This window comes from Cricetulus griseus, chromosome 3 (assembly GCF_003668045.3).
Source record: "Cricetulus griseus strain 17A/GY chromosome 3, alternate assembly CriGri-PICRH-1.0, whole genome shotgun sequence".
NCBI classification, from domain to species: Eukaryota; Metazoa; Chordata; class Mammalia; order Rodentia; family Cricetidae; genus Cricetulus; species Cricetulus griseus.
Window position 1 is genome coordinate 255595750 of NC_048596.1, and position 14197 is coordinate 255609946.

At 44.1% G+C, this 14197-nt stretch overlaps 1 protein-coding gene across 2 annotated transcripts in view; it reads left to right on the forward strand.

Annotated features, from left to right (window-relative positions):
* Positions 1-13120, forward strand: part of Cdyl (chromodomain Y like) — a 128140-nt gene extending 115020 nt beyond the window's left edge. For both annotated transcript variants that reach the window (XM_027410356.2, XM_035442914.1), the window contains 3 exons: positions 1808-2018; positions 10496-10639; positions 11558-13120. In XM_027410356.2, coding sequence (XP_027266157.1) covers positions 1808-2018; positions 10496-10639; positions 11558-11716 — 514 coding nt within the window. In that variant the 3' untranslated portion in view covers positions 11717-13120. The remainder of the gene's footprint in view (positions 1-1807; positions 2019-10495; positions 10640-11557) is intronic.
* The last annotated feature ends 1077 nt before the right edge of the window (positions 13121-14197 follow it).

The window sequence follows — 14197 nt, forward strand, 5'->3', positions numbered from 1 at the left end:
CTGTGTGGCCCTTGTCTTTATCTGTTGTCCAGGTTCACACATCAGAGTGAATGGTCAGTTTCTGCCTGAAAGGGGAGATTTTTGTTCCAGACTAGAATTCTTACCCTTTCCAGAAAGAGCCACCAGTTCAGCTGGTTACTCCAAACAACAATAAAGTCCAAGTTTTGATTTTTCTCCTAAGACTTTAAAAACGGATTTTTGTTTTATACAAACATATAAACTGGTATAGCAGTGTTTCATAAAATAATTCTTTTTATTATTTCTCTGAATGATTATTTTAGCATTATTATCATTCTTTTCTCATTAATTTGCCATCCCATTGTGGTTTCTAGATTTCAGTACTGTGCCAGCCACTTTGGGTACCTAGAGCACATACTTTGGGAATATCTGCTCCTGTCATGGAGACCACCACTTTAGCAGTCACCTTTCCAAAAGGCATCAGGAACAGCATAGGATATGTAGTCCCATCCCAAGTTATTGATCCTTAATCCTCAGAAGGCAGTAAGACTGCCTGCTTCCAAAACCTGGCTCTCTTTGTACAGCGAGCCCCAGTGTGATGTAATGGTGCCTTGGGCTTTCTCATTTAGGAAGTCTTAGTGCATGCCCATCACTTGTTTGGATGAGTTGATTGTTGTCTAGTCACAGATCCTACAAACTTTGGAGGCCTATACTCAGCCTGGCCAACAAGGTGCTTAGTTCTGCAGTCCTCATTGGTCACCTCACTAAGCTGTCCCCTCCCCGAAGTCTTGCGGCCCATTCTGCAGGTGTTTGGGGAATAGGGACAACCTATTTTAGAGATGCAAGCTCATCACTTCAGCATTTTAAATATGGGAAGCAAGTTGTTGGCTCTTTTCAGTGCAAAGAGTAGGCCTAGATTTAGAAACTAGTCAGGAAAAGCTCTAGTTACTCCCATTCTGATCTGGGGCTCATTCTGCCTGTGATAGATTCCAGTCTATATGTTGGCTCTTTCTCTTTGCTCCACCATATTAAATCATAACACGGAGCCATCTCTGAATACATAGCTGGCTTCCAAGTGTGAGAGAGGGATCCCCAGTGTGGTCTGACACTGACCTTCCCCAGCCCAAAAAGTGACCTTTTCAGCCTGACCCCAGAGCAAGCCCCAGGTAGCAGTGGCTATCCCTGTGAGGGCTGCCCTGTTTCTCAAATTGATGTCCTTTGAGCTCCTGCTGCAGTGGGATCCTGCAGCACTTGTAGACTCTAGGCCAAGCCTCTACTAACTGGCCTTGTTTGCCAGTCCAGTGTCATAGCCAGCCTGTCTCTATCTCCTGGAAATCATTCAGTCTAGTTTGGCATAAATTCAGACTGTCTCCAGGTGACAGCTGTCAGAAGTCACATACAAGGCTAGATCGGACCCTGTGCTTTCTATGATACCTAACACACTCTTGTTCACTCAGCTTCAGGCATTCTTGGTTTGTCACTAGCCAAACCTAGTCAGGATTACTCCTTGGTTGGTCATGATTCCTGTGTTGTGAGTGGACTCCTGGATCTTCACAAGCTGAGGGCTAAGATGTACTGGCTAGAAAGGCCAAGTACCAACAACTGCCATAGAACTTGTGGCAACACCTTTCCCAGTGTAATAGCCAGGCTGTCCTTAAGCCTTTCCATACAACATACAGCAAATAAACCCACGGGCCACGACTTCAGAGAGAAACACCTTAAGCAAATCTCATCTCTTAATGATTTCCATAGAGTTTACATCTTGATAAATTGAATTCCATGATAGACTTTTTTCATCTGCTCAAATATGCAATGTTTTCAGTAATTCCCCATTTATTTTTCATTTTAGAAACTTCGTGAATACTTTCATTCAGTTTAAGAAGCCTATTATTGTAGCAGTTAATGGCCCAGCCATTGGACTAGGAGCATCCATATTGCCTCTTTGTGATGTGGTTTGGGCTAACGAAAAGGCTTGGTTTCAAACACCCTATACCACCTTCGGACAGAGTCCAGATGGCTGCTCTACCGTTATGTTTCCCAAGATTATGGGAGGAGCGTCTGTGAGTACCATTTAAAACAAAATCATTCTAGAAGACATCCTGAGGAGATCTAGCTTGTTGTTGTTATACTTGGTGTGTATAGTGTGCCATTATGTGGGGACTTCCCATACCAACTATACAGTTTGGTTTGGTTTGGTTCATGGAATGCTATGAACTATGTACTGTTGTGTACCATTCCCTTGGAACTTACGGCTTTGCATAGTTAACTCTGGTATTCACTCTCCATGTTGGTCCTCAAATCCTTTACTAAAATGGGGCAGTGTGCATAGGAAAAGAAAGGGTTTCCACACTTGCTTCTGTGGTTTTGTTTTTCAGAAATGTTTAAACAAATCCATCTGTAATAGTTCATGCTTATATTGTAGCTTGTGTTTTGACAAGCAACTACAGACACCTCATTCCTTAGTCCTTGAACTAAAGCAAAAAGTAATAACATGGGGTTCTCCAAGGGCAGAACTCAAGACTTCGGCAAGAGGAGTCAGGCAGTGAATACCTGTTGAAGAGCTGGTAAAACAGTCACACTGGACAGAGGGGACATCAGGCTGTGATGCAGCCTTGGCCACACATTGGCTCTGAAATGTCTCCTGTGGACTTGCATGACAGCTTCATGTCCATCAGTACCATGTGTGTACCTCACAAGAAGCATGTTGTCCATTAACACGGTGATGGAACTAATGCCTTCCCTGAGGCGCTGTTAGCCGTCTGCCAACAGCGTCACTCCCAAATGGGGCAACAGACTTCTCTTGGAAGGGACCGCAACCGCTTGTCTCTGACCACCATACTGCATTCCCATGCCACTGAGATACACCTTTTGCACATTCGAGGGAGGGGACATCTCTTCTAATCCCCAAGTGCCTCTTCCTGGGAGAAACTTTGAAGAACATTAGACGAAAAGAAGTTTCTATCAAAACCACCCAAGAAGAAAAGAAGGGAAAGGCTATTTGCCTCTGCTTGTTGGTTGCAGTCGAGGAGCGTGGTGGATACCCTCTTACATCAGCCAACCTGTAAATAAGGCACATGGACCTGCGAATACCTCCAGAAGACAGAGACACTGCAGCCTCCCCACTGAGGACCCTCTGCCAAGGAGCATTCTTTAGTCCACAAGAAAACCTCAGGCAGATCCATACTGTACTTGTTGAACAATGTTCCTCAGAAGCAGCAGGATGTAGAAGATGGTGAAAGGACATGACAGCCCCGCGTGGGCTCCTGGGTCGCAGGAAGAAAAAAAAAAAATCAGTGAGGAAGTTGGTGAGATCAGTACCGTTTATAACTCTAGTAAATAATGGGAAATCAGTGGTAATTTTCTAGGTCTTATTTTAAGGTGCAGCCTCTCAAGAATGCAACTTAGGAAGATGTAGGGGGAAGGGAACTCTTACCTAAATTTTCGAGACTTTTCTATAAGTCTAAACTTAATTTCAAGTACTAAAATGTTTTTTAGTGAATTGTGAAAAACAAAGGCTAGTAGAAGAAGCCAGTCTCCAGCCTGTCTGGTCTCAGTGCCTCACATGCCTTCCCACAGCTCGCCTTTTGCTAGCTCAATCTGCCAGGACACTTTCCCAAGTGCTGCAGCCCCCAGGCACCATCCTTCTTAAAGCATAATGACTGCCATGGAAAAGAAGCTCCTGCTTCACTCCATTCCCTAGCCGTGCCTTGTTCCTGTTGAAGAGAAGATGCAACTGAAAGGACTTTGCCGGACTGTATGTACTACCATTGAGAAAACAACACCTGCTCACGGTACCTCAGACACAAACACGCTCGTCAGATGCCTCATGGTCTTATCGCCTCTGTGTATCCTCTGCTCTGAGGGTCTCCTGGTACACCAGACTCACAGGCCTGTTAAAGCCTGAGGACCTATGGGCTGAGACAAACAGTTCTCACTGGAACAGTCAGGCTACCACTGGGAACTAACGGGCTGGTATCCTTGGGAATGATTTCATGCAAGTGTCTCAGCTTTGGTGTCTCCCCCTGGCAGGACAGTCAGGCAACAATAGCAAAGTCACATGGTATTTTGGAGTCAACTGGTAAGATGCTCCATCCCTCAGATTATATGACCATAGTGCCAGGGCTACCCTGGCCAAGCAACCAAGACTGGCTGATGTTAGTAGCTGCACCCAATTCAGTAACCATTCCAAGATTGCGTTCCCTATTGAATATGAACATGACACAGCAGGCTGCATTCTTTCCCATCCATCCCTCCTTTCCTCTGAATACTCCTACCCTACACACCCTTGTCCCCAATCTTCAGGTCCATGGCCATTCATCAAGGCCACATATCTGCTGTATTACTCTAACATAGTCTTGTTTTCTATGCCACTTAGATGGCCAAGCACATCCCATGCTTGGGGCCATTTCATATATGGGCCTGGTGGACATTTCCACTATAATCATTTGATATCCCCAGACCCTAGATGCATCCTTTGCTGCTAAGAATGGCCTGTTCTTGTCCAGATCACCAGGGCTGAAGTACAACCTTCCTGACTTTCACCATAAGCCTACATAGTGTCCTGTCCCATCTCCCATTGTCACCATTAGCAGTCTTGGTCTGCCGCCTTCATTCATCCAGGGCCCACTTTCTCCTCCTTAAAGATATCCAAAGAACAAAGGAAGGCTTTTCCCTGGAGAACTTGCCAGAGATTCCTTTTATGTCCTAAGAGAACTCCCAAATCAGTGTCACAAGTCTTCTGCAGCCTTCACACACACAAGGAATTTGGCTCACCATTGGGCAGTTATAGCATCAGGGGGGTTGAGCCGGCTAGTTACATTGCACCTGCTATCAGGGAGTAGAGAAAATGAGTGCTGCTCGTCACTTCCTCTCTAGGACACCCCCCTCCCCTGGTGTGAAATGATGCAACCCACATTTAAGGTGGTGTTTGCCCTTGATTAGCCTAATCTAGAATATCCCTCACAGACTTAACCAGGAGTTTTTTCATGGCGAAGTCCCATTGACAGTCAACATTAGCCATCATAAGCCTACTCTTTGCCAACTTGACAAGCAAAGATCACTTTTAAACTATACCCTTCTACCCCATGGCTTCTGGCCATCTCATGTAAAATGCATTCACTCCAACTGTAGGTCTTCATAGTTTTTTAATAGTCCCACTACTTTAAAAGTCCAAGTGTAATCTGAAAGTCAAAGTAATCTTACACTATTAAGTCAAAGACACATACTTCCGATATACCATAGTACAGAATACTCACATCCACAGAGAATGACGGAGGCATATAATTGAACCAAATTTAGTAGCTCAAACACCACATCTGTCATCTGGGACTGATGATAGAATTGTCTGGGCTCCAAAAGGATTGGGGGATTACCTAACCCCCCCCCCCAAACTCTGCTGCCTTCAACACATAAAGTCTGGAAATCCTGCAACTCCAACATCCTGGAATCACCATTACAACTTAGACTTCCTCTTAGATTCATGTAGTAACCTTTCAGGGACTTGGATCTTGCCTAACATTGTCTATGAAACCACAGAAGAGACTCCGTGAGCCTGTCAATCTTGCATCTCTACATCTGCACCTTACATCTTTAACTTCTAAGTACCATATGGACAATGCTACCAAGTTCTGCTACCAACCCTGGTGGATAGAGACTGGTCCCCATGAACCAAAGCTCCAGAGCAGTGCTGCGATCCTCTAATACAGTTCCTCATGTTGTGGTGACCCCAACCATAAAATTATTTTTTGTTGCTACTTCATAGTGTAATTTCACTACACTATGAGTAGTGAAAATTATGAGTATGTTATGAGTAGTACTGTAATATTTTTTGGAGACAGGTTTGCCAAAGGGGCCATGATCCACAGGTTGAGAACCGCTGCTCTAGCGGCCTCTGAGCCTTGGCTGTATGGTATACACAAAGAGTACTTTGCAAGGCAATTGGTTTTAGAATATGAAGACCATTCTTCAGCATCTCCCTTGATGCTCCTTTCAAGTGAATCTTCCTTCTTAGAAGTCAGAGCCTTCCATGTGAGTCTTTCCTTCACGACACCATTCCCGATGTCTCAGTGCAGAGTGCCAGGTTTCTCTCTAAGGGCATTCATTTCTTTAACAATTGCATCTGCCTTGTCTGTTGACTTTAAACTCATTGTGTCCTTTTCCTCATTAAACTATGTATTTTTTCATGATGTTTCTGCTCTCTCACTGTGGACCTAAATGAGAACATGGCATTGCCACCCACTACAGTGCTATCCTGTCTTCATATTTCCTCTACCAAACACATGAGTCCATCCTGTATTCAGCCTCACTCAAGTTTTTAGGCCATGAGTGGACTGACTGTATTCAGGCTATTGGCCAGAATATTTCATGAATGGCCTTTCACCCAGTTTCCTATAGAGTCTTGCTCAAGGGAACATCAGGAGCCAGGCTTCCACTATCCCTGTTTTCTTTCAGCACTCTGGTCTTCCAAATCTACCAGAATAACTAATTAAGCCCAATCTACACCATTCTAGGGATTTTCTAACCCTAAAGTCTAACCACCTGATCAGGGTTATCTCAGTAACAAACTCACTCCTGATCCCAAAGGTTAATGTTCTGTATCACTGGGACAAAAGTAATCTGACAAAACAGCTTGAAGGGTTATTTCAGTTCACAGTTAGGGGTTCAGTCCATCGTGGCAGGGGGAGCTTAAGGTACCAGTCACATTGCATAGAGAGAGATGAATGCTGTTGTCAGCTCCTTTCTAACTTGTATTCACTGCAGGACCCATCCCAAGCAGTAGTGTCACCCACATTTAAGGTGGACCTTGTGACCTTACTCGACATAAACTAACAAATCCCTTGTAGACATTTGTTGCCATGGTGATTCTCAATCCCATCAGGTTGACAGTCAAGATTAATAACCATTGGGCATTTATTACCAATAAAATCGGTTTTAGGTTCATTGTGAGTTCTTGCTAAAGTAGATTATTTGACAGCAGTTATTTCCAGTTCTGGCAGTAAAGACTGCTAAGCCAGCAGTTCTCAATCTGTGGGTTGTGACCTCTTGGTCAATGACTCTTTTCACAGGGGTCACCTAAGACCATCAGAAAACACAGATATTTACATTCTGAGTCATAAACAGTAGCAAAATTACAGTTATGAAGCAGCAACAAAAACAGTTTTATAGTTGGGGGGTCACCACAACATAAGGAGCTGTATTAAAGGGTCACAGTGTTGGGAAGGTTGAGAACCATTATTAAAGCTAAACTGAAAATCTGGTAGTTTGTTCTTCCTGTATTACAAGCTCTTCATAGATGTGTGCCAGGTTAAGGGGCACACAAAGGGCCATTCTGAAGGAGATACTGAACGATCTGGGACATGTATAAACCACTGAGCAGGTACATTTTTAGAATAGGATCTCTTGAGCTAAATGCTGTCAGTGTGGAGACTTCAGGAGTTCACTAACTTTGGGCCAGTGAGATGGCTCAGCGGGTGTGCCTGAGTTCGATCCTTGGGATCCACATAATGGAAGTAGAAAGCCAACTCCTACAAGTTGTCCTCTGCTCTCCACAAATGTATTTTAGCATACATATTCTATGTCTGTCTCCCCCCCCCCTCCAAATATAATTTCAAAATTTAAAGAATTCACTGGCCTTGGAAAGTATCCCAAAGGATGGCTTGACATCAGTCCATATGAAAGACACCTACTCCTTGGTGAGTAGTTTCCTTGGTAGATGAGTCCTGACCAATAATTGCTTTTTGTCTCCACTTGGAATCTGATGCTGTAGCTATTCTCCACTGTGGTTACTTATAGCATATGTGGTGCCACTCGCTCACTGGATCCTGGATGTCCCCCAGAGCTGGTGCTCTGCTCTGTAAATTCCTACCTTGTGAGCAGCTTGACTAAAGCCTATGCAACAAGTAACCAAATGCTATTAGGTTGACTTGTGTTGTTGACAGCTCTAGTTGAAGGTGACTCCTGAAAGGATACACTTTCTTTAGTGGCATTTTGGTACATTTGAATTTTCAGCAGCTGAGTCAAGCCTGGGGCATGTTTGGTTTTTCCTACTAGGTGTATAAAAATTCTGCAAGGCAGGTTAAACTGAAGAAATACCATTGTCAAAAGAAAATGACCTAAAATGAGACAGGCTCTGTGAGCCTTCCTCAGTGTCTCCCATAGGGGCCAGACACTTGCCTGGCTAGCTGCTGGTGGGTGTGGCTTTAGCCTGGGAGTCTGCTGCTCTGCAGTCTACCATCACCACCCCAGCAGGCATCCATAGAGTACCTACTATGCACTGTACACCCTTCACAGTATGCTCAAAAATATTCAGGACAAGTACAGTATTTGGGTACTCTTTGCCAAGGAGAACAGGAAGGGTAGTCCAGGCTCAGACACAGCCCCCCCCCCATCTGTGCACCTTTCACTACCAGGTCCTGCTTGTGTGTGTCGTAGAAGATGTGCCAAGCTAAGGACTGGTTTCTTAACCCCTAGTTCACCCACAGAGCTTTCTTGACTATCCTCTTCCATCTTGAAGCAGTCCAAACTGGTATCCTTCCTCCCTGACCTCTTAACTGACTTCCTATTTTAAGACTACTGCAGAGTGGCGGGGTGGGGTTCATTCTATAAATAGTCTAAACTCTGACCAAGGAAATGATTTTCCTTAATGGGTTCTTGTTTGCTGGTGTTGGCTGGATTTGGGTTGTAGGTTATTGTGATTTGTTGGTTCTTCATGCCTCTGTTTTAAACTGACTCACTGACAGTGCAGCCTTGGTTCAGTTCTGTCTTACACTCTTGGATAAAATTTAAAATTCTTCCAATGTCCTGCACATCCTAACCATGTGAAAAGGTTGGGGGCGGGGGAACAGACCAAAAGGCTATCTGGTAACAAATGGATATAGAGCTAGGCAAGCCAAGAGAAGGGGGTTGAGATGGCAAGACAATGTGTAGGCCAGAACAAAGGCACTTGTGACTGACCCAAACAAGCAGCACAAGGAGAAGAGATGGGCACAGGAAGCAAGCACTGCCTGGGTCTGTGAGTTGCCTTCCAGAGGTGGCAAGCTTCGTGTATGAAGTAGGGCATGTTTGGAGGCTGGAGCTAGATCAAGGCTGGTCTGGTTTGTGTCTCACAGGTGGGGAAGAGGGGATGACCAAGGACATATGGGGCCCAAGGGAAAGCCTGGGAAGAAGTGCTCTCAGTGGACACTTAACTTACGTGACTGGTGGTGTCCTCTCCAAAGGAAGAACATTCCAGGTGCTCTAGAGCTCTCCCTACTGCATATGAATCGAGGGACCTCCTCTAACCCTTTCTCACCTCCCTGGAGTAGTCCTGTGGGGAAACTTACTACCAAAATAAGGTCAAATCAGGGTCTTATAGATGTTTATGGATCATCTCTTCACTGAGCAGGGCTGTTCATTCAGGAATATTCCAGGCTTGTGAGCTTGTTCACGACTGAGCTCAAGGCTTTGGAGGGCATCTACACTTTGTATGATGCCCTCTAAACCTTGCAGGCTCACTGGGGAGTCTTCACATAAGAGACACACACAGTTTACTGTGTCTGACCTGTTGTAAGTGCAGTGAGTCAGCTGCACACTTGCTCTCCATTGTGTGTTCTGTGAGCTGCAAGACTCAAATATTCCCTGTGATCCAGGGGTTGCATTTGGTCACTGCAAGGCCTCCGTGTGATTTTTGCCTCTAAAGAAAAGAGCATCTCAAGTATATTTACTTGGTTCTCATCAGAACCATTGGAGTCTCAGCAAGATTATCTATGCAAGACAAACCACAGACAGGACATGGTCTCATTGGCTGCTGTGCAGTCTGCTGGGCAAACTTTCTCTTTAGTCAGCCATAGCAACTGTGAGCCTGTCGTTAGTGATGTGTGCTCCATACACTTGATGCCAGGATGTGAACAGTGGCATCGAGTCTCTCGTTTTTAAAGCAAAGCTCCATTAGTTTTTACCACTCAGTCTTGTAAAGTAACTCAGAACCTCTTCAGATGGATGGCAGTACTGAAATCACGCAGTCCTTCCTGGATAGTTAATATCTGCATGACAAAAGTGTGGCTTCTGAACCGTGACCCCTTACCAATGACATGCCACTGCCTTAGAACATTGTCAAGAGGGAAATGTAGTTTCATGTTGGGTTCAGTTCCTTTCCGACTCTTATGCCCAGGTTGCATTTTAAATGTGTTCACTTGTGTGGAAAGGGCTAGCATTAAGAGAAACTCGTATAAAAGAGGAACTTAACCAGCAACCTCAAATTTACCACAAAATAGCCTCCAATTTGGAGTTCATCCAAGTCCATGTGGATCTCAATGACATCATGAAGCAAGCCTTTTTCTCGTATTTGTTGTAACTGGCCCACGATAATACTTTTCCATCCACCCACTTGGTCATGTTTTGTCCGTGGTCTGTTCTTAGTGACCGATAGCGGATCTGAGGCAGCTTCTGACATCTTCAAAAGTCCATCCTCAGCTTGGATTTCTGAGGGTTGAATTTCCAAGACATCTTCTCCACCCTGCCCCCCTCGTGTTTCACTCGTGTCAACTCTTTTTCCTTTTAGGCAAATGAAATGCTGCTCAGTGGGCGCAAGCTGACGGCACAGGAGGCGTGTGGCAAGGGCCTGGTCTCCCAGGTGTTTTGGCCAGGGACCTTCACCCAGGAAGTCATGGTTCGCATCAAGGAGCTGGCCTCATGTAACCCAGTTGTACGTCAAAATGGTCTTTTGATTATGTTTTTGTTTGTTTTGTTTTTAAATAAAGAAAATCTTTTCCTCCGCAGAGATTAATTAAATTAGACTTGTACCGTGTTCCAGATCTATTTGCCTGGTCTTCCTTATACAAATGGATACCGGCATGAAACTTAATACTTTGCATACCCTGTGCAGGGCTACCCCATGCAGTGTTCCATGTCTGACTGTCTGCAACGTCCTTTCATTTAATCACACATTTAGGTACACATACATGTAGGCCCAGGGGTTTTTGTTTAGTAAATGTGCTGAATAACGAGTGAGTCTCCTAACAACATTGCATTTAGTAGTGCAGTGTGTGAAATGTTTCAAGTGATCTATCCAACTCTAATCTAAACTCATGCACATATACAAGCATGAGTTAAAATTGAGCTGTGTTTTGTTTAGAAAATTCCATCTACAATCTCACTGGTCTGTTGGTAGGTGTGGGTCAGTGTACCAAACCACCTCTCTCGAAATAGCTTGAGCCATTTCAGGTTTCAGTATCCAATGTTAAATATCCCCGCATCCTGTGCCCATGATCCGTCCCTCTGCCGTGGACACCAGAACCCAAAAGTGCTGAAATCTCTTCCGCTGCTTGCACCTCTGCATACATACACTGCAGCTCGTCTCTGTGGACGATGCACAGTGCCTGTTTGAGGTAGGAAAGTCTGCATACTCGATGTAAATGCCTTTTATTTTTCTGTAATTTTCAGTCCAGTTGATTGAGTCCCAGGTATATGGAACTCACATTCCCAAGTGTGCAGGGCTAACTGTGCTAAGCTGTGAGAGAGCTGGCGTGTAAAGATTTAGTGGTTACTACTGTGCATGGGAAGAGGGAAGAGGGATTTAGTGCCTATAAACAACCAACCTCTCTTCTTGTTGTCACTGTCTCAGGTCCTGGAGGAATCCAAAGCCCTGGTACGCTGTAACATGAAGATGGAACTGGAGCAGGCCAACGAGAGAGAATGTGAAGTGCTGAAGAAGATCTGGGGCTCCGCCCAGGGCATGGACTCCATGTTAAAGTACTTGCAGAGGAAAATCGATGAGTTTTGATTGGCAGGCTGAGCAGGACATCAGTGGCTCCCACTTGCCATGGCCATCCTCAACAGTAACTCATGCTTGGAAGCAGGACTAGAAGCATCCAAGCTATTTATTACCGAGGAGTTTTTAAGTACTGTAACTTTAAAATAACTACAAAGCTTCTTTGTCCAAGCGTCTTTATTTTATACTCATGTATACACAGTATAAAAATGTAATTGAGCACCAGGCTGCTCTTAGAAGCTCTAATTTTCTTGTAAGCTAGTTGTGGGGGTTTTGTTGTGTTTTTTTAAAAGGAATTATGTTTTCATTTTGGATGACAGAAGAGTTTGCAATAATGTTTGTTTTACTCATTTGGTTTTTTTTAATCTAGATCACAGACCCTAAAGAGTGCTAGCCAGCCTCACCCCCCTCCCTCTGCCTAGACAGATGCAGAAATATCTGAAACATGTTCCTTCATCTGGGGAGATGGGGGGGTGCAAGTACCTCGATGCTGAAAAAAAATTCTAATCAAAATGAAAACCAACTTTGTAGGAAAGGCATCATTGATGAAAAATCCCACTTGGACTCTGAGCTCCATGCGGTCGTGCCCACCAGTTCTCCCTTTCTTAATGCGTCCCGTTCTTACCCAGCTAACATGAAGAAATCATGTCTGCAGAGGGAAACGAATAGGGCAGTGTTCATGAGTCACTCCATAACCTGAGTGCTACTTGCTAAGTTATGAATTAGCATTGGTGGGCTTAAATCGTTTTTTCTGACCCTTTTGAAAAAATAACTACGTAAGTGCTTCTTGTGGCTGGGTGAGGAATACTACTTTGCATAGTTTTGTCTGTCTATCTGCAAATATGATTGATGTATTACACCAAAAAAAGTATTTTTATGTTTATAAAGTGTAATTTTTAGGTTCACTTAGAATATATTTTATTTAATTTAAAATTCTCTTGGCACACTATTAAATACAGAAACTCCTTTCAAAACAGAAAAGAACTACCTTATATTTGACCTTTATTGTTTGCGGTCTCTGCTTTTATGTCTGCCGTATACTGTGCACAGTATCGTGTTCACGAGTACCCCATGGAGTGGGGACTGATTCCTGACTACAGGCGCCTATTACTAGTTAGGCTTCTGGGCTTGCAATCATATTGAATGTATGAAGATTGAAATAAAATCGAAACCTTATTTTTGTACAGTTTTGAAGTTTATACTCAGAACTGACGCCTCCCCAGCGTGTGGAGCGCTGTGCAGTGTGTAAATCTGCCTTTACCGTGGATGGGTTGGTACAGTATTTTTGCATCTGTGGGACCTACTCTTTTGTTCAGTAGTTTGAACTATATATAAACTGTACAATCTGTAAAGTTTTTATAGAATAAATATTCAGCTGTGAAAACTGGTTAAATAAAACTAATATTTCTTAACACATGGGAGTGTTTCTCCATGAATTATTCCCTGGCCAGGTTTCCTGTGAGGGCGTTTTTCTCTGGGATTTTCTGTGAGGTTCACAAATGTGCTTAAAGGTTGGTGTTTGGCTCAGGGCTGCAGCCCACTGACCACTGCTACTTCTCACAGTCACATGGATGGATGGTGTGGTGTGACTTCCCCAAAGGAAGAAAGGTTTGTTTCACCAAATTAGCACCTACAAAATAGTGGCCCTGGACCACAGTTGGCTAGGTCTGTCACTGCCCCTCCTGCCTCTCCTGGTATTCTTTCAGAGCCAACTTGACCTAGCCCAGGGTGTGAATTACCTGAAGCTTGTGTGACAGCCCTGGGTTTGTACCCCAGGAGGTGTGTGGGGAGGTGTGCCTGAGCAGAGACTCACATAATAACATGCCAGGGGGAGTCCAGAAGAGGAAGGGAGATGCCAGCAAGGACTACATAGTTATTTTGGGTGGGGTAGAAATAAAATCATACTAAGTTGTAACAGTCCTATTTTTGTAAAGTTCACACTGCATTCTAGAAGTGGGCAAAAATATACACATGTCTTGTATTAAACATGTTAGGACAGAAGCTAACAAGGGTGGAGACTTGCACATTCTAAAACATAGACCTAGCACGATCCCCAACCAAAGGCAGGGCAAAGACCATGAATGCGCCCTTCACAATAGGATGAGAGGGGTTCAATTGCCAAAACGTTGCAAATTCAACACCTCCCTAACTTACTCAGTCAGCCAAAGGAGAAGCCATAAGAGTAATTGGAAAATAGTATGAAATATGGGGCTGGAAAGATTACTCAGTGGTTAAGAGCACATGGCCACTCTTTCAGAGGACCTAGGTCCAAACTCCCAGCATCATCATGGTATCTCACGGCTGTCTATAGCGCTAGTTTCAGGGTATCTGACTCCCACGCAGACATACATGCAGGCAAAACAATGCATATAAATCATTTAAAAGGGTAAAAATTCAAAAAGGAAATAGTATAAAATGAAGTAAAATAGAAACAGCAGAACTCAGCACAGTAAAATATGTAAAGTAGATACTTTGTAAAGTGCTGTGGTAGTG